At 40.9% G+C, this 22,036-nt stretch overlaps 3 protein-coding genes across 3 annotated transcripts in view; 2 read left to right on the top strand and 1 right to left on the bottom strand.

The window, feature by feature from the left end:
* Window positions 1-520: 520 nt before the first annotated feature.
* Window positions 521-10,432, top strand: Atg2 (Autophagy-related 2). Its single transcript, XM_014350475.2, has 20 exons — window positions 521-603; window positions 697-1,512; window positions 1,591-2,096; window positions 2,843-3,152; window positions 3,233-3,543; window positions 3,637-3,819; window positions 3,895-4,122; window positions 4,296-4,774; window positions 4,849-5,139; window positions 5,219-5,342; window positions 5,428-5,528; window positions 5,621-6,112; window positions 6,214-6,492; window positions 6,563-7,091; window positions 7,175-7,362; window positions 7,449-7,951; window positions 8,040-9,282; window positions 9,376-9,653; window positions 9,733-10,034; window positions 10,121-10,432. The coding sequence occupies exons 3-20, from the start codon at window positions 1,917-1,919 to the stop codon at window positions 10,349-10,351; spliced, it is 6,252 nt and encodes a 2,083-aa protein (XP_014205961.2). The 5' UTR covers window positions 521-603; window positions 697-1,512; window positions 1,591-1,916; the 3' UTR covers window positions 10,352-10,432.
* A 1,122-nt stretch (window positions 10,433-11,554) lies between these two features.
* The window catches only part of LOC106637499 (dynein regulatory complex subunit 7), a 166,889-nt gene continuing 156,407 nt past the window's right edge, over window positions 11,555-22,036 (top strand). The window contains exons 1-2 of the mRNA XM_089590826.1: window positions 11,555-11,953; window positions 14,328-14,433. Coding sequence (XP_089446952.1) covers window positions 11,555-11,953; window positions 14,328-14,433 — 505 coding nt within the window. The remainder of the gene's footprint in view (window positions 11,954-14,327; window positions 14,434-22,036) is intronic.
* Window positions 14,897-17,315, bottom strand: dan (protein distal antenna). Its single transcript, XM_014350372.3, has one exon. The coding sequence runs from the start codon at window positions 16,792-16,794 to the stop codon at window positions 15,280-15,282; it is 1,515 nt and encodes a 504-aa protein (XP_014205858.2). The 5' UTR covers window positions 16,795-17,315; the 3' UTR covers window positions 14,897-15,279.

Genomic DNA, 22,036 nt, shown 5'->3' with positions numbered 1-22,036 from the left:
TGAAATTTTGGAGTGGCAGCACTGTTGTCGCGTAAAAACGAAAACAAACCTCATCCGAAAGAGCAGTTTGTTAATAAGATTTGCGTGTATCACTTTACGGTGAATTTAATTTCAGCGTATGTGTGTTTTGGTCATTTTTTTGCTACAAATACAATAGACAAAGCTATCACTACAAAACTTAAGGAATAAATTCCTGAATAATTCTGAGCTTTAGCGCTTCCTTGAAAGCAATTTTGCGTTAAAGCGCTTTCTTTGACCAAGCTGTCGATTTGTAATATATGTATCATTAAAATTATGTAAAACAATTTTACCAAAATGCAAATTAAATATTGCGTCCCAAAATTATGATTGTGATATGGGATCATTAAAAAATTGAAATTTCGTGATAACTTGTTTACCGAAAAGTACTTAAATAAAAAACTCACCGCTCGTTTGTTTATCAATTTTGAGCAATCTTTGCTTGCGAATAAATTAATCGAGAGTGTGTGTTCGATTGTAGGAAATAATGTTGACCAAAACACGCAACAACTCACTGGGAGACAGCCGAATCAAAAAGTTTCCACTAGCTGGTTTCGACCAACCACAAGATTGTTTTAGAGCCTTGTAAGTATTGGTTTTGTCACAATCATACCTATACAAATATATATCTTAACTACACGCGGGATATGTATCAGCTGATTTCAATCAATTCCACAGAACAGATTGTCTTCAAAACAATTAAGTAGTGATTTCGGGTGCCTAGATCATAGAGCTGTGAAATTAAGTAGTGATTCTTCGTGATTTAAAAACTCTTAATTTTTCAAATGTCTATGATTACTTTTGTCTATGAAGATATGATATATATATTTGTCTCAGCCCAAGGACAAAGGACCCAAGGCCATCCATAACATAAAGAACAGGTCAAAAACCAGAAATGTCGTAATTTGTATAAAAACTTATATAAAAACACTGGAGGAGAGAGAAAGATAAAACTGAAGATGGAAAGGGAAAAAAAACAAAACACGAGAGAGAGTAAGGAGTACAGTTAAGTTACAGTAGAGTAGACATACAAGACAGAAAGAGAGAACGTAAAATAGAAAGGAGAATCAAGAAGATAAATAAAGGAGCTGCTGGAGTGTATATGACTCAGCTGTTGATCTGTTTTCATGTTAGTAGTTGCAGATCGACACACGTGCTGCTACAGTAGTCAAACAAATTATTGGGCCCGTCCAAATAACAGCAACCAAACCAAAACACAAAATTGTGTTGATTTCTTCTGGCACTTTGGTTCAAATGTTCATGACTTACAGCTCATGACAGTATTGACAATAGCTACAACGCGTCAGTACCTACATTGTGTACAATATGTTTTGTGTTGAGCCTCACAAGTAATCACTCACTCTTCTGTTTTTTATTATTACATTACCATCAGTTTCTCAGAACTTTGCTCAGCTTAAATGAATTGTTTCTCGTCTCAGCTCAGCTGCTGTTAATGGAGCATCATTTCAAGTTTTGTTGTACTTCCATACTTAAGTATATACCTACCTATGTGCATGCTGGCTTCGTCCATCTCTATCGCACTCGTTCTTGATTCAATTTATTATGTTGCAGGTTGTTAAAGTGTTAAACGTCCACCCGTGTGCGCATTCTCTCTTCTTCTCAGTTCTCTTGTGTTACTTCAACTTAAAGTATAGGTATATATATTACGACGTAGTCGTACGTAGCTGATGCAGCTGCGCGCTGCTGGGCCGTTGTTTTGACACAATAATAGAGAGTGCAGAGGAGAGTACTTACACGACAGAGACTCAGGCTGGAAGCCTGGATGACGACGACGCGCTGTGTTGTTTGGGATCAGTTCTCGGGTCGATTTACCCATCTACGGAAACAACGCGTGCTGGTCTATACTCAAGCACAACCAATGCATCTTAGCGGGTGAGATGTTTAAATTAAACATACTGCCGTTGCAATGGCACGAGCAAGGTAAGAAGCTCATTTGCACCTACCTGATCAAACGCTACTGCGGACAGTTCCTTGAGGATGATCTCGACATTAACAAGCTGTCCATTAATCTCTACCATGGCAACATCGACGTGGGTAACGTCCGTCTCGACGTACAGGTGAGCCGTGAGGGCACCTTTCTTTTCTTTTCAATTGTACCTACCTGCTGTCGTTTCTTTGTCTTTACCAAGACCCCGTTCTTTTGCTCTTTCTCTCTCTCTCTCTCTCTTTCGCTTCCTATCTTTCTTTCTTTCTTTCTTTCGTTTTGTTTTTGCATGTCCATGTCTTCTTCTGTGGCGTCTATGCACTCATGATATGGCACTTATGATTCGCTCAAGCTAATCTCACATGCAAATCTATACAAAGTTATTTCATACTTTATATAGCTCATGTCAACTTTTTTAACTTCCTTTTTCTTTTTTCAATTGATGATACACTGCTTTAGTTGCAATTGTTTGTCCAATCATTGTTAAAACCACTTTTTATGGATATATTTTCTTTCCTTCTTTCTTTTTTTTTTTTTTTTTTTTCAACACTATAATAGAGTTTTCACAAGTACATTTACCAGAGAGTAAGTTTCATCTGCTCGAAATTGTTTTTTCCCTTAACTGTCATTGCTGTCATCCAATCATAAATTAGCAATAAATAAACAAAGACTCTAATGCAATCGTCAGATAAGAAAATTATAGTGTAATAATCATCATTACTTTGATCAGTCTTATGTTTTAAAGATCGATTCATCCAGATGCGCAAATTTGAAATTTTCCGCTTGGTTTGGATCAAGCAAACTCATTTAAACATTCAACCATCTTGTTATTTTGTAAAATTGAAAAAAAAAAATCTTACATGTTATTATAAATTACAGGCTTTCAATGAAATGTCAGAAAAATATAATCTGCCAGTGGACCTCATATCCGGTAGTGCCGATAAAATCGTGGCCAATATACCCTGGACACGATTGCTTACCGAGAGTACCTATATTGAAATCACCGGATTGAAGCTAGTTTTAAAGCCTAAACCGAGACTTAAGCCAGATAGCTCTGTACTAGAGTCTATGATGAATTCCATGACTTCCAGCATGCAATTAGCTGCAGAATGCTTGAAACAGGAAGACAATGCAAGTAACAATCAACCCATAGAAGGAATTGAATTGTGTGCTAACACTATAGACTCGGGTAAATTTTATGAATTGCAATGTTAAACAGTGAGTATAATAATAATTGATGAAAATTTACAAACTTGACCATCTTTTTAGTATTTTCCAAAATAAAAGTGCGATTTAAGAACGTCGTGATACGCTTGGAGCATGTGCCACTGGATTCACAGACGGGAGTAGCCATAGAAATTCGGATTGAGACTCTGGATTATTCTGACGAGGCGAGCTCCGATCCGTCACCCGAAACCACGGATCCCGACCAACCGAACAAAGGATTTCTTGTGTCAGCTTTTTCTACCAAACGTTTTTACCTCGAAGGTGTAACTTTTCATCTCGATGAGTTTCCGTCACAATGCAGAACTACTTCTCGTCGAATATCGGATAGCAGAGAATCATCTCCCGACTCAAACGTATTAATCACCATTCATGTTTGAATTACTTAATGTCTTCATCAGAATCACATTTATTTTGTTTTTAATGACGTTTTGAATTTTTCGCTTTAGGATTCAGATGGCCATTATTCGTCCGCGCAAATATCTCCAACGCAAAATATGCAAATACCACCCAGAAGAAGTACGTATATTGAAACCGATGATAAATTCAATCCCATTATGTGTGCAAAATTATCTGGATCTCAGGAAATTCGCTTGCGGTTAAAACAAGATTCCAGTATCGCGGGATCTAAAGTGAGTGTGCTACTACCGGTTACACAAATAATTCGAAAACAAATCCCTTAATTTAAATTACTTGATAACTTTCAGGTAGAGTTAACGGTAACTTTGGGTTCTCTTATAATGTTTCTGAGTCCACGGCAAGCTCACGTTTTGTACGAGTTGTTGAACGGTCTCGCGTCACCAGATGATAATGAAACGACCAGTGTTATGCCAAGAACCGTTTGTGCCGAAAAGCCTATGGCTCATAGCGATTTCAACCGAGTTGAACGTGAGCTTCTTAATCAGATCAATCCTATGCAAGGGCTGCGCACGATGGTGAATTTCTTTTAATTTACATTTTTTTTTTTTTTTTTTTTAGCAGCAGCATAAATTTATCTTTTATTATTGTTATTTATTTATTTATTTTTTTTTTTTCAACACGTAAAAAACACTTGATCCACATTAGGATTATGCTTATAGCAATAATAAAAATAAAAATGTAAATTTAGGATTTGCGTAACAATCAAGGCTGGTCGAGCAATCCAGCGGATTCGGACAATGAGGATGAATTCTTGCCAATGGTGCGATTGCATCACATCGGAAGTAGCGGTTCAATGACCAACTCGATCAACAGCAATGTAAATGCGAGTATGGACGGTAGCTTCACAGCTAACAGTGTAAGCTCCAAGAGTTCAGTCGGTGGAGGCAAGCATCACAAGTATCGAAACAGCATCGACGTAGATCCATCGGTCGAGACGTCGCAATTCAATGTACGCATCGCATCGGTCGCTTTGGTGCTGTTGCACGAAGAGATACTTATCGAGGGTGTCGATGGTGGACTTTCCAAGACGAGCATAAATGTGATGAAAAGTACGGCTGAAGAGTTCTTCAACAAGCTCGGCGCGCTTGCGAGTAACGTTTACGGTAACAAGGACTTTGAAAAGATCTCGCAGTTGTTTTCAGATATTTGTCAACTTAGTCATTTGAGGTATGGCTTTATTTCTTTAATTTAATTTATTTAGAACTCTTTTAAAAGTCTCGATTTTTTATTTCTTTATCCAGATTTTTGGGAGCTCCTTTAGTAATCAACGGTAGCGAGGAAAAAACTATGCATGGCTGTTATTTATCTGGCAACTTAACATTAGCTAGCTTAGGGATTCTCGAATGTTTGTTTGATAAAATAAGTAGTCAAGGATCAACGTTTGTAGAGCTGCTTACATTTATTAAAGATAACGTGGAGAATAACGCAGGTTTCTCAAACAAAATGGACTTGAAGATGTCATTTAAATATACTCAGAAGGCTGTGAGACGTGGTCAGATGACAAGATACATACAACCTCGCACGTTGTTTGAGTAAGCAGCTTTTAGATTTTTTGATACAGATCATACTCATAGAACGTCATATCTAAATATCATTTTCATTTGATTTTAGTATTGAGCTGGCGCCATGTCAAGGCGAGTTTGATATAACAATAGTTGATAGAATATCTGCCCTTTTGAACCCGAGTCCTATTTGTGTATCTAGTCCAGCTACAGTTGCAGCTAAAGAAAACATGGCAAGTTTTACACAATACAATGTAAAAATATTACAAATTTTTATTTAAGTATACGTTTGAATGTGATTATTTGTTTGATTTTTAGAACCAGCATACTTTATTTAAGCAAGCGGTCGAAGGTCCGTCACTGCCAGATTCACATGTAGATATTAAAGTTTCAACTCCAAAATGTGCAATAAAACTTCGGTAAGTCATACTTTGATCTCGAACAATGATTTTTTCTTTATTCTCTTAAACTTTTATTAAAACTGTCTATTGAAATTTTTTTACTCTAATAGATTTCCTATACCCGATCTTCGGCCTCTCCACGATATAAATCGTACCCCCTGGTGGAAACGCGAAGTTCGTCCAGACTATGTAACTCTTAATCTCACAGATGCCAAGCTTCACACGTCATTCGAAAGCAACGCGTTTTATCTATCACGACACGAAGTCCAGTGCAGGCATATGTTGCTCACTTACACAGAGGCAGATTCAGACATACCACTGGAGATCGGTAAGGTATCGTCGGACCAGTGCCGCGTCGATGATTCAATGCACAACGAGCCGGAGGATATGTGCTGGCCACGACTCGTCGTTACGTTGTTCCCTCAACAGTATGGTGCACCACTCGAGGACAGTTCGGAAGGTGAACCTGAAAGCATGGAAGACTCGATGGAACATCAGCTAAAGTACCAGCCATCGCCGTTCAGTTCGAAAAAAATCATCCACGAGTCTGATACACCACACTCTAAACGCACATATGAAAAAAAAGATGGTGCGGAAGTAAGGTTTGTTATTTCCATTGAATATTTATTTTTTACGGTTAAAAAAAAAAAAAAAAAAAAGTATTCATTAGGTCTTACCAATTTACTTTTGCCTTTCATTTCAGGGAAGGTGAGGAAGTGATCACTCCTGGGAACAAGGCAGAAATGAATGAGTTTATTGAGGAGGGAACCAGGAGTTCAAGAATTCGTTTGGAAATCGGATTACCATGTGCTTCTGTTCAGATTCCGTCGAAACATCTGTACGAATTAATATACAATAGATTCAACACAGATTTGCTGCTTTGGAAACCATCTGCACCAAAGTCTAAACACACGACTCACACAGACACGAACATCGGTCTAGATTTGGCATCAACCTTGTTGCAGGAATCCGTGATACCCAAGTAAATTGAGTTTTTTTTTATTACCATAAACTTTTTTATACATAGAAATCATTTTGATGATAAATTTCAGGTTTAGCATGTGCAAAAGTGGAATAGGATATGGTTCTGACTCTGACTCGGATGAAGAAGGAATATTTCACTCGACCACAGACAAAGCTAACAACCGTGACAAACTAAATCGTGTTTTTAAAAACGGTCAAAGCAAAATTTGTGTACTGTTGAACATAAATCAGGGTCTACTATCTATGTACACTCCAGTCAGAGATTCTTCGCACAGAGTCATACCTGGACAACACGGTGAAATCGTTTTGAGACTCGATGAAATGACCATATTCTCTGTTACCAGTTACAAAGGCGATGAGAATTTAGGATACGTGTGCGTCATGTCTAAAGAGGTATTGCTGCATCATTGCGGCATAACTACCATGCATTCGCAGACTCCTCCTTTACGATCTATCAACAGCATTATACCAAAGCATTGTCAGCGTACGATATACAGAAGTGAATCTGGTGCTAATATTAGGATGGAAGCTATGGATAAAGACATGTTATTTGTTGCCGTTCGAATACAATCTGCCCAAGAAACTCAACGAATTAAAGTAATTTTTCTTTTTTCTTTTTTCTTTTCCAAAAGATACGCTTGAAATTTCTTTACATTTTCATTAATCTTTCAAACTTAAAGACTTTTAGAGTGGCCGTTGGTTTAAACAATGCAACCTTAAAGCATAAAGTGTGTGCTACCCAAAACTCCTGGTACTCACAAATGATTGATTGTCTGGATGTCAAAGATCATCCAGTTCTGGGGTACATTCCACCTGGAGTTTTGACTGAACTACATGTTCATTTTTGGGATAGCGCTATAGATTATTGGTAAATGTTCAACACATTGAATTTTTAATTTTACGCTTAGAATATCGAAATTTAAAAGACGATGGTAATAACAATTCATTTTACAGCCCAATAAATTTACCCTTGCGTTCGATGATAACGCTCGAAAGCTTCGGAATTTCGAGTAACATTGCCGCGCAGACCAACACATCGACTTTACGCTTCATCTCCGAGAACGTAGCCCTGTTTATTTCGGATAAATTGAGCACGTACGTAGATTTACGAAACGACTACGTATGCGTAATGGATTTTGGTCTGTTCGAGCTGTCGCTGCGCTTAAACGAGAAGATGTGCGGCGGTGCACCGAGAGTAGATCTGCGTGCGAGCAACAACGTACTTCACTTGCGCACCTGCTCGGATTCTTGTAAAGCACTTACGCAGCTGCTCACTTACTTTGCCAGTGATGGTGATCTTGCCCCAGCAAATTGTGGCAGTACCGAGAGTATAGCTGTCCCGGGTTCTGAGGACGGAGAGAGCTTACTTGGCGATGACCCGGTGAATTATCTCAGTAAAAGCCAAGCTGAACGCGTTAACAGTTTGGTCGAAGATGCTATGGAAGACACTGATAAAAGTAATTGTTTACACGCATGAGAATAAAATTTTCTTATTGTTTTCAAAGTACGTGCGTACAATCAAATTTTAATTTCATTTCATTTTAGCCGAGATAGCAGCTATAGCATCGAGAGCGCGAGAGAAAGAAAAGCAGATGAAAGTGTTCTTCTTCCCGGACGAGTCGAAACCAACAGCGTCCAAAAATGCCAACGAAAATACAAGTGCGGCCGAAAGTGAAAATGCTGTCGCCGATCATATAATCGAATACGATGATCCTGACGACGATTTTTGCATTTTGGGCGAGGAAGCTGGAGTTGGTATACTTCCGCGCACAGGCTTGCCGGAAGTCAGATGGCTGTGTAACGAGTCTCTACGTATCGTGGACAATCATTTTCCAATGCCAATCGGGAAGGTTGATATGCTCAAGGCGCCCAAGAATTTTCCAGCGCCGGTGCTCAAATACACGCTGTGTGAAATGACGTTGGTCTGGCACATGTACGGCGGCAAAGACTTTGGTGAGCCACAGCAGCTGATGCCCTTTAAGAAGCACATTACCATTTACGACAATTACACGTATCATCAGGAAAATAGAAGTCACTCAGCTTTGGATGAAGTGACTTTTAGTAAAGCATCTCCCAATAAAGTTCACTTTGGCAGTGTGCCCAGCTCACCGCGCGCGCGTTACCAAGATCCTTGCTCAGATTGGAAGACACAAGGCGGACCGGGGCGCAATCTTAATGTGCTGATGGAGCTGCAGTTGGATAAGGTGCGCTTTCAACACGATGTATATCCAGACAACACGAAGGAAGCCTCGCGCCAAGTTCTGCTGATCAGTAACATCGAGATGCGTGACAGATTGGCTACGTCGCAGATCAACAAGTTCCTCTACCAGTACAGCAGCGATGCTTTACCCAAGCAAACTCACGCAAACATGTTTTCCGTGAGAGCCTTGCACGTGCGTCCTGATCCTCAGATAGCGTCTCAAGAGTGTAGCCTGAAAATCAGCCTACTGCCTGTGCGGCTGAACATCGACCAGGACAGTTTGCTATTTCTTATCTCGTTCTTTAGCGAGCTTGGTAGTTGTGCTAAGCAGGACATCGACAGTACGTCGCTGACGAGTAGCATGTCATCACTGTCTGGCTCAAAGCAGGGCACGCCAACGCATCATCCAGTCATGTGCGTAGCAGAAGACGATGTTAATGCAAATGACACTGTGGACGTGCAAAACAATGCCAACATAGATCAAAACCTGATGATTTTGTTGGAGGATGAGCTAACTATCAAGGAATCGAAGCCAAGCGCGAAAATAATGACGGAGACACAAGATCTCAGTCAACCCGTGTATTTCAGGTGAAGTTTTATTTTAGACAAATATTTTTTAAATCAGTTTCTTTGCTCGCTAAATTCATGTTTTGAATATATCTTTTTTTTTATCTTTTAAAGAAGTGTGACGTTTGCGCCGGAAGTTTTAGTACGATTAGATTACCATGGAAGAAATCGTATCGATCTCACACACGGACCATTGGCCGGTTTGATAATGGGACTGACTCAGTTGAATTGTTCCGAGTTAAGACTGAAGAAATTGATGCATCGACACGGTTTATTGGGTTTCGAAAAATTGATTGCCTTTATATTTTCGGAGTGGCTGCAAGACATCAAGAAAAATCAGCTCCCCAGTCTGTTGGGTGGAGTTGGCCCTATGCACTCCCTTGTTCAACTGTGTACGTACTTTGGATTCCCCAGTTTTGATAAGCATTGGTAATTGGGGGATTTCTTAAATCAAGTAAAAATTTTTCATAGTCCAAGGAATACGGGATCTGTTTTGGCTTCCAATCGAGCAGTACCAGAAGGACGGCAGAATAGTTCGAGGACTTCAGCGTGGTGCCAATAGTTTCACTACATCGACGGCAATGGCAGCATTGGAGCTGACCTCGCGGCTTGTCCTTGCCATACAAAGTACAGCCGAAACAGCATATGACATGGTCAGTCCAGGTCCGAGCGTAAGACGTCCCACGAAAGGCCGTAAAGGTCGCAAGAAACGCTATAACCAGCCTCTTGACATTCGAGAGGGTGTGACTAATGCCTATATGCTTGTCAAAGAGGTGAGTTGTTTTAACTGTTTTGCTCCATTAGCTTTTACTAGCTGTCACGACCGAGCCTTACACGTTTGTCATTTGGTGTTTAACAGGGAATCAATGAGACGGCTACCCAACTAGTAAGAGTGGCGAGTGAGGAGCACGAACAAAAGGGTGTCACTGGTGCCGTGGGTGCTGTTGTACGTCAGATACCACCAACGGTCGTGGCGCCATTCATTATAGCGACCGAGGCGACCAACAACGTTCTTGGCGGCATGAGATCTCAACTGGTGCCAGACGCTAGACGCGAGGCCGTCCAAAAGTGGAGGATGGATTCTAACTAAACGTGTACATATGCCATAAAACGAAATTTTTTTACAACAGAGGTGCGACAAACCGAATACTGAATTGAATTCAAATCGAAATCGGCTATAAGTTTTCATTCAATACGAATTCCGACTAATCAAAGCGTACTAGGCTACAAACTGAGCTGGACGTAAGCAACTTAAAAACTCACTAAGAGAAAACGTCGATTTTTTTTTCACGGACGCCCTTCCCCTGGGATTCCGTGCTAAGGCAACTATCGCGCAAATAATAGTTGAGTCAATTTTTGTGATTTTCTCCGATTACTCTTCCGACTTGGTCACAACTTCTTTCCGTAATTCAATTAAAACGTCTTTTCTGCTATACTTAAATTCATCTATTACGACCATTTTTCAATACACACACGTATACATGTACTTGCGTAGAGAAAAAATTAATGCGTCGTCGCTCTTCTGTAGATGTAACGAAAAAAAAAATTTATCTCTATTATATTATTGCAAACGGTACATAAAAATAGAAATCTTTTTTTTTTTTTTTTTCCTATATTTTTTTGGTCTCATAAAATTGGAAAAGTTGTCGGAGAGCTCAACGAGACTCGTGAGTCTGAACAAATAAACGAGAATGGTTGAGTTGAATGTATCAGAGTCGTGCGAACGTGTCTGCTTCGTTCGATTATTACGTGCGTTAAAAAGCGAGAAAAATGTTTGTTATATTCGGATTTACGAATGAATGTTAGATTATACATACGAATGAGCGGTATATATACGGAATACACACACTTATATATTCATAAAAACTCGATACGCAAGAAAAACAAATAATAACCGCTTGTACGTATTTTGTTCTAACAAACATGTTTTATACAAGTTAAACGATATGTAATTAAAGTGATTTTTTCAATTAATACGTTTTTTCTACATTTATTTACAATTAATCATGAAAATTAATTAATAACCTCTACAGTTGTCAAATTTTTGTAAATTACTGACAATCGGTAAAACGTAGAACATCCGTTGATAACGTAGTTCCACGGTATTCATTTTTCGTACACAAACAAGATGGCGGCAAGTGTTTGTCAACGGGCTTTTATCGATCAAATTCAACCGGTCGCGCGCGCGCTTCCATGGGGATAGAATTTTCGCCTATCCGGCTTTTTGGTCGGCTTTCAATCGCGTATCGTAACGTAAAGTCCAGGTGAGGTTTCGCGTTCCCCAAGTATCGTTATGGAGGACGAGAAGTTCGAAAGCGTGTTCGGGTCGGATGAGGCAGTTCAGTCACTAATCTCCGACGAAGAAGCCGAGCTGCTAAAGTTCGAAGAATTCGCCGATCGCGTTACGGAGGATGAAGCCGAAGAGGTTGGTGCTGGTACAGACGAGATCAATCCTGAGAAGCTCGAGCTTACGCGTCGTAAGCTTGGACTGGTGAGGCTGAGTCAGCCGGAGAAGCCCGTCCGGCTTGTCGACGACGAGTACCTGAAACAATTGCCGAGCAGCTACTCCGCAGTCAGTCCTGTTGAGAAAACGCTGCTGTGGTACGCCGAGAACTTCCGCAGGCAGTACCGAGAGCTATACAAGCACCGCAAGCCTTTACTGTTAACATGCGCCAATGAGTGCGGTGTCCAGGTGAGCTGGTTTTATTGTTGAAAGCGTATACGTTCGAATCGAAATTTCAAGTACTCTCGTGCGATTTTCAATGCATTTTTCGGTTTAGTTTGCTGATCCCGTTAGGCTAAATCGGATCTCGAACTTTTTTAGCTTAGTTGGCTAGTTTACTTTCTCTTTCGTACCTATATCGAGGCAGAGAAATGATAAACGAATAAATCGATAAAGTTGGGGAATTTGGCAAAAATATTTTGCACTGTCCTGGCAAAGGTTACGCGTAAATCGCGAATGAAGTTCTCGTGGCTAGAGTTTTAATGTTTTTCGGTAGTATGTTTGGACGTATTGATTACGAAAACCCGGAAAAACGGTTAATTAACTATCTCAATGGTTTAGTAGGAAAAAAATGTAACGTCGTTGCAAAAGTAAAAATTAAAATCTTTTAGTTTTCTTCTAGTACTTAATGAAAGATGAAATTTTATTTAGCTTTGGTTATTAAAAATGTCATCTTTAGATTTGTCCAAGCCCCTTTTGGTTCGGTTCGGTTCTCTATACAAAATATACCTATAATACATAGGGAACCAAACAGAACAGAACTGGTTCTGTACTCGGTTCTGTATATACAGATATATTTCGTTAAGAGAACCGAACCGAACCAAAAGGGGCTTGAACGAACCTAATGGCTCATTGGTTACATAGCATAAAAAATCCGAACATTAACGAATTTTTTTTTAATTTAGAAATTTCTCATTTGAAATTTTTTATCTGAAATGTATGCTTATAATTTCTGAATGCGTATAATAAAAAAGCAAAAAAGTGGTTGAAAATTAAAATGTTTCATAAATTTTTCCTCCCTGTTCATATAAAACTGCACTTTTGGAATTCTTTGAGATAACGTATTTTCACTTGTTGGCAGACGGTATAAACGTGTCGCTATGTACCTGCAGAGACTATCTATATTTCTCGCTTAAATACGAGGTGGCGGCACCAGTCTGAAACCGGAGTATGCATCTCTTTTGATTTCAAATAAACGTACTACAAACTGTGTACTGTTTGATGATTATTTGGATTACAAGATAAATTGTTGACTGCTCTGGTGAGCTTATTAATTAGTTTCACCTACTTAAAAAGATCACCAACTGGAGCCAAGATACTTTTACTCGATATTGCACTAAATTTTATAGCAACATTTAAATTTCAAAAAATTATGCTTTACCTATTTACAGAAATTAAATTTTTAAATTTTTTACTTTCAAGAATCTGGTATATTATTTAAAAAATTGAAAGCTAATAATACATTGAGATTTACGATAATAACAAAAAATACCAATGTTATGATCATCATTATATAGTCATACTCATGTTGTTAATTTTTTTCATTTTAGGAATACTACTTTTATAACTTGTAAATTTATTATAACCACGATCAATTAAAATTCTTTACATTTTAAGGTTCATACTTGTTTTCTACTTTCTGATAAAAAAAAGTTTAAAAAATTTAACTCATTAAACTAAGAACGTGCTGACATTAAAAGGGTAATGGGATTACATACATACAAACAATATTTTTTTTATAAAAGTTTTCGCATTTATTTTTCATGAATTTTTACATTATAATAATCTTCCATTTCTAAACGATTTGATACAATCATTTTTAATTTCTTTTCGAGGCGGTAAAAGAAAAAAAAAAACTGAAAGAGATAAAAAAAGAGAAACAGTCACTTTTTAAACAAAATCTCTCTTCTATATAATACAAAAGTGATGGGAAAGCTTACACATCCTTTACTTCAGATTTTTTTATATTTTAGTGACTCTGGTTCTGCTGTGATTTTTTCATCTCTATCTTTTAATGTTCGATTGTTTTTACACGTTTTTTATGGGTAGTTGACAATCAGTCTCTATAAATTTATGAACGCAAAAATCCACCTCTGCTAAACACTTATGCTTACTGCGTATTCGATAACGCAAATCTACAATACAATTACAACTGTAATATTCGCAGTCTTATATACAACGAAATCAGTAGTCAAAGTTAAAATAAAAACGCTTTGGTATACAAAATTTTTATAATAACGAGTTATGAATTCGTATTACTGCTTGACATCGTTAATGACACGGTACGATTGCATCTTGATTGGAGATATATTACTTTGTTTTCTTAATAATCAAATAAATCTCACATTTAAACTATGCACAGCTTGTATTCATAATCTACATACAAGATACATTCGTACATCATATATATATATAATCGGTGGATGAAAGTGAAATTGACCTCTTGCATTTACGGAATATTAGAAAGAAAGAAAAGTCATTGGTGACAATCACACACTTTACATTATCAAAATCAATTGATGATTGATAAATATATGTATCAACTGTTTGTTTTTCGACGCAGAAATTCGTATCAACATCAATAAGACGTACATTGCTTCATTATGCAAACTTGAGCACGTGGCAGGGTTGTGCTCAATTCATCTGTGATTTTTACAACTACGAACCACTTCGCCCCGCTCTTTTAATGGTAAGTACTTTTTAATAGAGACAATTATTTGTAAAAAAATTAAAATATACACTTAGCTATTCAATCAACCACCAGTACTCAATGAAATAAAGTTGCATTGTTATTGCAATCAATCAAACAAAAATATCCACATGGTGATCGATTGAATCTCTTTTTTTAAATCATTTAAATTATTCTTATCATCATGCCAATCATGAAAATCAATTTTTTTTCTATTTTATACATTAAACAGGATATCAAATGTTTGAAAAGTTTTTTTTTTTTTTTTTTTTATTATTATTATTTTTTTTAAATAAATTGTAAGATTTAAGAAATTTTAATTTTGAAACATGAAAAAAACGCGAAGACTAAATCTTAAATGCATCAAGGATGGTCATATGTTTCTACCTCCCTATTATCTTGGTACATGCGTTTTCGAATAATCATTTTTTTTTGTTTTTTTACATTTACTGTTCTACTTGAACATTTTTACATTAATAAGTTATTAATAATGACTTGGAAGTGTCACTTGGACATATTTACAAAATCGATACTTAGCAATGTACATGTTTGTTAAACTTAAGACAATAAGCCTTCATTTACAAAATGAAGAAAATCTCCAAAAGATTTTTGTTGAGAATAAAAAGAAAATAATAAATGGAACGAAATAAAGAAAAAGGAAAAAGTAAGAAAAAAAGTAATTGAAATGTTGATACAGGAAATGATGCTTAATAACTATATATCTGACACTCTCTTCGTGAGTGAAATAACATCGATCACAGCACTGTTTTAGGAAATCGCGATCATGTTCATTGACGAGTATACATACGTGCGCGAGTTAACGTGTTTATATCCAAGCGGATTTCCGGCTATGCTTGGTCCTGGGTACTTGCCCTTTGCCGTCCTTGAGCTTGTTGAGCAGACCCTTGAACTGCAGAATGTCGGTCTGCGAAATACGTTTGACGGTGTTGTTTGTCATCCAATTGAGTAGCTTCTCGCCCGAGAGCATAGCGTCGTCGAAACTGATGGCGCTCTCCTCGCTTTGGTTGTAAGCAGTGGCATCCTGGCACATGATGTCGTCGAGCTTGGCCTTGACGGATGACAGCTTCGTGCTCAGGTTCGTCGGCATCGAGGAGGCATCGGTCGAACTGACCGCGGTGGCCGTGGAGTCGAGCGAGCGCACGGGCGTGCCGAGGCTCTTGAAAGCCTGCCAGAAGTTCGTCGGCACGGTCTCGCTGGTACTGTGCTGGGCCGATTCCTTCCAAGCTTGCAGTGTTGTGTCGTTGAGCACGAAGCCGGGCCTCGGGATCGGGCTGCTACGCCTATTGCCGTTGCTTCCGTTGCTACTACCGATACTACCGCTGCTGTGGTGCGAGGGAATGAGCATCGTGGGCGGCTCGGCGGCCGGGGACATCGATTGCCTCGACGCGGAGCGCGCATTCGAATCCGCGAGCGAGGACATCGGTGCCACCACGGAGGCATGAGCGGCTGCCGGCTGGCGCCGGCTGCTGCTGCTACTGTTCGTACTGTTACCATTACTGTTGGCGCTGGTGTTGTTGTTGTTTATATTACTGCTGTTGTTCTTGATACTGTTGATGCCGGTACTGCTGCTGGTTGTGGGTTTTTGTTTGTGGTACTGCAGTCCGTTGTCCACGAAATTCACGGTCAGAGGATTGGCGACGTTCATGGGCAGGGAGCTCGCCTGCTGCAGGAAGAATTTTTGGTACAAGGAGGCCGTAACGCTGGCGCTCACCAGATTGCTCTGGATGATCTTTCTTTGCTCTTCCGAGAGGCTGTTGTAGATTTGGGCGTAGTTGTTAAGAAAGTCGTAGTTTGTAGACGGGCTGGCCGACGAGGTGCTGGCCAAACTACTCAAACTGCTCGCCAAGTCGGTGCCATTGGTATCGACTACCGCCGCGGTCGTGCTGCTCGCAGTGACGCTCTGTTGTGGTTGTTGTGACGGCTGCTGTTGCACCAGCAACTGTTGTTGCAGCTGGTGGTCGAGTTTACGTTTCTTTGGCGGGTTGCTGCATATAATCGCAGGCGAGTTGACGACCACTGCTGGCGCGGTCTCCTCGTCGTCGCTTGTGACGCGGGGAGGCGGTGTGCCGCTGCCCGCAGAGTCGGGGGAGTACGGGCTGCTGTCCGGTGACCCCGAGGGGTGCGTGCTCGTGACCTGCCGGCGGATCTTGTGCTCGGTTTTGCACCAGCCGCGCAGGGTCGACTCGGGTACGCCGAGTTCCCGGGCCACCGAGGCTTTGCTCTCTCCCGAGGTGACCCGCTCGATCGCCCCGAGTTTTTCCTCGGGACTGAGGTTCGGCCGGTTGCCCCTCCTCGGCTGCTGGGTCGTTTCGCCGCGCATCCTGGCGAGCGTCTCCTCCAGAAGCAACTGCTCTCCCAAAATCAAATTCACTTTGCCGGTCTGGGGGTCGAAAACTCGAGAATTCGACTACACAACACCTACAACCGTATAATGTAGACGCAGGTGTGTACCTTTCGTTTATTACCGGCGCACTGTGTTTACACTTGCACTCGTAGTATTATTAACTATCTTTTAAAAATCAGACAAACTCGTGTAAGCCTTGCTTCTCACGCATAAGTCTCTCCGAGATTGTTGACGAATTTTTAAAAAAGTCAAAAAAACACAGCCGCAGTAGCACTTGTTATTTACTACGACGACACCGCGAGTCTTGTCTTTTCGAAATTAAAAAACACCGTGGGGCACTGATGATATTCGAAGTCACTCTAAAAGCACAGGTCAAGGTGGTTATGTGGCAGAGCACAAGTATCCGAAAACATCGGATGAGCTCTCGAAGAAAACCGAACAACACAAGCACTGATGACAATAAAGGCTTACAAGTGAGGACCTGCTTCTACCGGCTGCTCGAGAGCATCTGATCCGTAAGCGGCGCCGCGCGGGGCTTTTAGAGCCTCGGCCAGACTTGGCGCTGTAGGTGCTGCCACCTGGCACGGGTGCGCGGGAGAGGGATGGAAAGGGCATCGGTACTGCCACGGAGAGGAGGAGAAGGGAATAACGCACCCACAGTGGTGTACTCCTGGGCGGCGAATAGTGTGTGTATGTACGTGTGTGCTCAACTCTCCCCAACGACCCCAACCCCAACTCTCTCTCTCTCTCTCTCTCGGGTTCGTGTATAAGTGTAGCACATGCGCTGGGGTATCTCTAAACCGGAGAGGGAGAGTAATAAAGCGTTTTTATGAATGAAACAACTCTGCCCCTGACTGCACAACTCTCCCACCACTATGCATTTCGCTCTCGTTTCTCGCACTTTACCCCGCCCCCCCACCCCTTTACCCAACTGTATATTATGTACGGGTTGTTTCATACATATAACACCATGCGCTGTACCACTCTGAGCGCTACATTTTCTCTCTCTTTTCATGGATGCCGTATACACTTACTTTATAGTATACTTATTCTTCTCCATATGCAGCGAAAGATAAGGGAAGAAAGTGAAAGTGCAACGCTACGGGTATATATATAGGTACAACCCACTTGTTTGTGAAGTATAAAAACGTGCTTCACTCGCGTAAGATAAAAAATAAACTCCTGTCGTCCCGCGGAGCTCGAAAAATTTCGTACACGCGCGCAAGCTTTTTCCAGTTAACTCTCGGCGATCCCTAATGACTTTTCGAACGCGCGTCATAAATTATAGTGCGTCACTTATCCAGTACACTTGTACTTTTAGCTAAAATTCTCTCCTATAACTTTTCACTTCATCCCTTGAGTTGCGCATCATCATCATCTGCGTGCATTCGCGTTACATCGTTACATGGGCCACTTGCGCAAGAACACCCGCCCATTAGCCAATACTTGAATAATGACGTGAAATAACCACCAACTCCACGCGCATGACGTATATATTCATTACTGAATAAACTGTCCGACTACACATCTTTTTTTTTCTCTCTTTTTTCATGCTCTTTTTTTTCCCCTCCCGTGACCTTGACTTCAGCGTCGAGTTATTTCTGGATTGTGCATTGTATACGTATATATACGCGCGTGTATATGGCTACATGCAGGCGGGCTGCGCGCACGCGGTGTCCCCATCAGAGGGAAAGAATATACTTACGGATAAGGTGCGCGTTTTCTCGGAAACAATGCGACACCCGAAACAAACAACCGAGCCGATGATGCAGCCGCGCGCGCGCGCTTTCCATCTTATCGGAGCAACAAAAATTCTGCCCCTAAGGCATGTAATATACACCTTATCGCGTGTCGACCGCGTTTTGCTGTCGGTGATGTGTTAATGTAAAAACCTCTATGACCCGTTTATTTGTCTACTTCACGACAGATGTGTATGTACGCGTGCGCTATAGGCGTGCATGGCATGTTTTTCCATTTTTCTCTTTCTTGTTTTTTCTTTCTCTCTTTGCCGGGGCAGCGTGCGTACTTATGTCCGTTCCGAGAAATTTCGGGCTACACGCGCGACACAAATACCAATTAACTTTGCACCGATGCGCCTTACTTTGCAAGCCATAAATTTTGGAGTTATTTTCTCTCTGCGTATTCCTTTGGTAAATCCTACCCGGAGAAGAGGAAAAACGCTTTCACACGGTCGACGAGTCCCAACCAGTCTTTTTTTTTTTTTTTTTTTTTGTTATCCATTATCATGTCGTATCGACTGTTGACACGCGCGATTGAGATTGAGATTCGCGGGCGAGACATCATTTTTCGCGGTCCGCGATTTTGTTTATTTTTTTCTTTTTGTCAACGCCAGATTCGTGACTCGACGTCTCGGGTTGTTTGCTCGGATATCGATTTCCCAGCTGTAGGACGCTAAAAAGAAAAAAGGAACTTGCTCGCGTTGTGGCGTATGTGGGACCATATAATATTTGACGTGGAAAAGCGAAAGTACTCGGAATGGAAGATGCGAGGCATGAGAGTGTTCCCGATTTTCACTTTTCCCATTTTAACTCACGCGCAACAACGCACGGACATAAAAACACTTGTACCCGCGAATCTAAAATCAACGGGCGCACGGGAGCAAATAAAAAAAAAAAAAAAAAAAAAAAAAAATTCGTGCAACAGCAGCAGCTACACATTATATATATGTACTTATGTACGAAAAAAGAATAAGAAAAGACCAATAAACGTCAATATTTGTGCTCGCCTCGCTTCCCCTTATCATCGCCGTCTCCTCGTCGACACTTACATAAGAGGTGCTTTCATTTGGATTGGGAGTAAATAATAAAATAAAAAAAACAAGAAAAACGAAAAATTAAACCAAATATCCGTGCGTGGGAGTCCTCCACCCCCCTTTCCCGGCATTACCTACGATAACTCATATTAGCATCGTACTAATTGTGAAAGAAAGACAGAATCGCTATTTAATTGACGCACGGAAGGGCGAGCGTGTATATATAATTATACTTAAAACGTATGTATACGCTGACAAAAGAGTCACGATCGAGAGCCGCATCCAATGAGCGTCCCGTTTTATCCGATCGCGCGCACGAGCTCGGCTTACGTTGCGTCACTCGCCCCTCTATCTATGTATACTTATCAGCGCACTCCCCCTTGCACTCGCCGTTGTCTTCTTCACCTTCTTTTCGCTTCCTCTTTTTTTTTTTCTTCTTCTTTTATACTTGCCCGACCGATTCTACGTTGTACACCTAACGCAGCCTATACTATAATATAACTTTTGCTTTGACTCTGTAATATGACTATAATTTTTTCGTCATTTTCTTTCGACTCCATCAATGTTGCCCTGCAAAACATCAAGTTTTTGTTCGACACCATGCAACTCTTTTTCCTTTTTTTTTGCGGGTATAGGGATACAAGTGACGAGTTCGCTGTAAGCGTCCCTCGATTGGCCAATTTCGTGTAGGTTCCACACGGTATCGAGTCTATATATATATACTCTCCGAATCGCCCCGGCACACAAGTCGAATCGAGAGCTCGCACACGTATACGTACACAAAATGGGTATGTGTGTACAGTATACGCGAGACACGCACGTCCAATCTTTATAATAACCCTCGCGGCGTTGCTTCGCGGACCCCTCGGCGCGCTCTTTTTCCCCCTTCGGCCCCCCTCGGCGGTGCGCGAGCGACGGTAGCTCGCGAGATCGAGGTCTTTTCTTTCTCGCGCGCGTGCACAGACACGCACGCGGCGAATATCATACAACGTACACGCGGAGGCCAAATAACTTTGCCCCTCGCGGTGGCTCCTCTTTCTCCTCGCCTCATCTTTCACACGTGCACGCACACGTATATGTGTATATAATTATTATGTTGTGTAGCTGTGGGGTCGGATTTCGGACTTGATGCATGCGTGATCGAGTTTGAGCACCTGCTGATTCACCAAAATAAACAAAACAAAAAAAAATAGAAAGTTTTTCCACCATTACACAATGGTGTATAGGACAATCTCCAAAGCGATAGCGCGTATACATAGAACTCTGAAATCGGACCCCTGTTTTACGTGCGAACAAACACGTGGGTGAGCCAGAGCAGGGACAGAGGCGCCTTTCGCGCCTCGGACGTAAATATAAACGGTACATGTATATATTATATATATGGGTACCTCTTATCTATACAATGTGTGTACAAAACAAAAGTAGCGGAGGAAAAAAAAGCTGAGGGGTCTGTATGTAGCGTACTCGCGGGAGAAAAATAAAAAATGCCGCGCCGGGAATCGTTGTTATTGTCATCATCGATTTACTTTAAAATCGGCACTTCTTGTTCGATCGTATCGCGGGGGGCCATCGGATTTTCCAGGCGCTGCAAGTTTATCGCGTTATTGGACACGTGGACTCCAAAATAAGTTACATGTAATTTGACCGGCGTTGAATGTAATATCTGCCGAAGGTCAAAATTCACGTAGGGAGTTAACGCAGCGACGTATTAGCGCGGCGCAAAAATCACGCGCGTATATATTTATATTCGTGTGTATAATGTATATAGTATCACTCTCCGCCTCTGCCGCGCTCGCGAAGGTCTTTTCTCGGACGCGTCGTCGTCGCATTTATATAATTATACGAATGCGCTTTAATGAAACCCTCGTTAAAACGAAATCACGTTGCTCCTGTTATTTATGAACCCTCGAACCGTTTTTAATTGCTTTTCGAAAAATACATCTTTGTCATATACCTACGAAAACAAATATAAGTGAATATATAAGATAATAATTGGCCAAGTGACGGCGCCGCGTAATAACAACACGCGGATTTCCCTCGGAGTAACAATGTTACACACCGCGGGAGGGGTAACAGAAATTTCGGACGGTTTGATGTTTTCGGTCACAAGCGAATCGTTGATCGAAGCGGAGCGCTATATCGCGTCCCGATCGTCGGTTCGTTGCGACGATGTTTTTTTTTTTTTTTATATTCTTCGGCAGCGAAACAAACTTTATTCATCAGAGTTATTTCACAAGTTCGTTATCGGAGCGCGCGATGTTATGCAAATGGAAGTAAAATTTGTGCAAGTATGTTGTTCGTTGCACCCGTGCATGAGACGTATAGGTATATGTGTTATTTTCGGTTTTTTCCTTGATATCGCGGATGGACACCGCTGTACTTGGATGAAAAAGAGGGGCGATGTAACGGGGGCAGTGGATAAAACGGTCGGAAATGCTCGAGGGA

The sequence above is a fragment of the Copidosoma floridanum genome, unplaced genomic scaffold, assembly GCF_036245765.1.
Source record: "Copidosoma floridanum isolate Cflo_tuat_1 unplaced genomic scaffold, Cflo_Japanese_pri ptg000013l, whole genome shotgun sequence".
Taxonomy (NCBI): domain Eukaryota; kingdom Metazoa; phylum Arthropoda; class Insecta; order Hymenoptera; family Encyrtidae; genus Copidosoma; species Copidosoma floridanum.
The sequence above is the reverse complement of the archived record's forward strand: the minus strand, read 5'-3'. Positions and strand labels throughout refer to the sequence as shown.

Bases quoted from the DNA above. Each gene is read 5' to 3' on its own strand.
- dan (XM_014350372.3), bottom strand. From the start codon at position 16,794: ATGCGCGGCGAAACGACCCAGCAGCCGAGGAGGGGCAACCGGCCGAAC.
- Atg2 (XM_014350475.2), top strand. From the start codon at position 1,917: ATGTTTAAATTAAACATACTGCCGTTGCAATGGCACGAGCAAGGTAAG. The intron at 3,820-3,894 runs GTGAGTGTGCTA...GATAACTTTCAG, and splicing joins CCAGTATCGCGGGATCTAAA to GTAGAGTTAACGGTAACTTT. The intron at 6,113-6,213 runs GTTTGTTATTTC...CTTTCATTTCAG, and splicing joins AAAGATGGTGCGGAAGTAAG to GGAAGGTGAGGAAGTGATCA.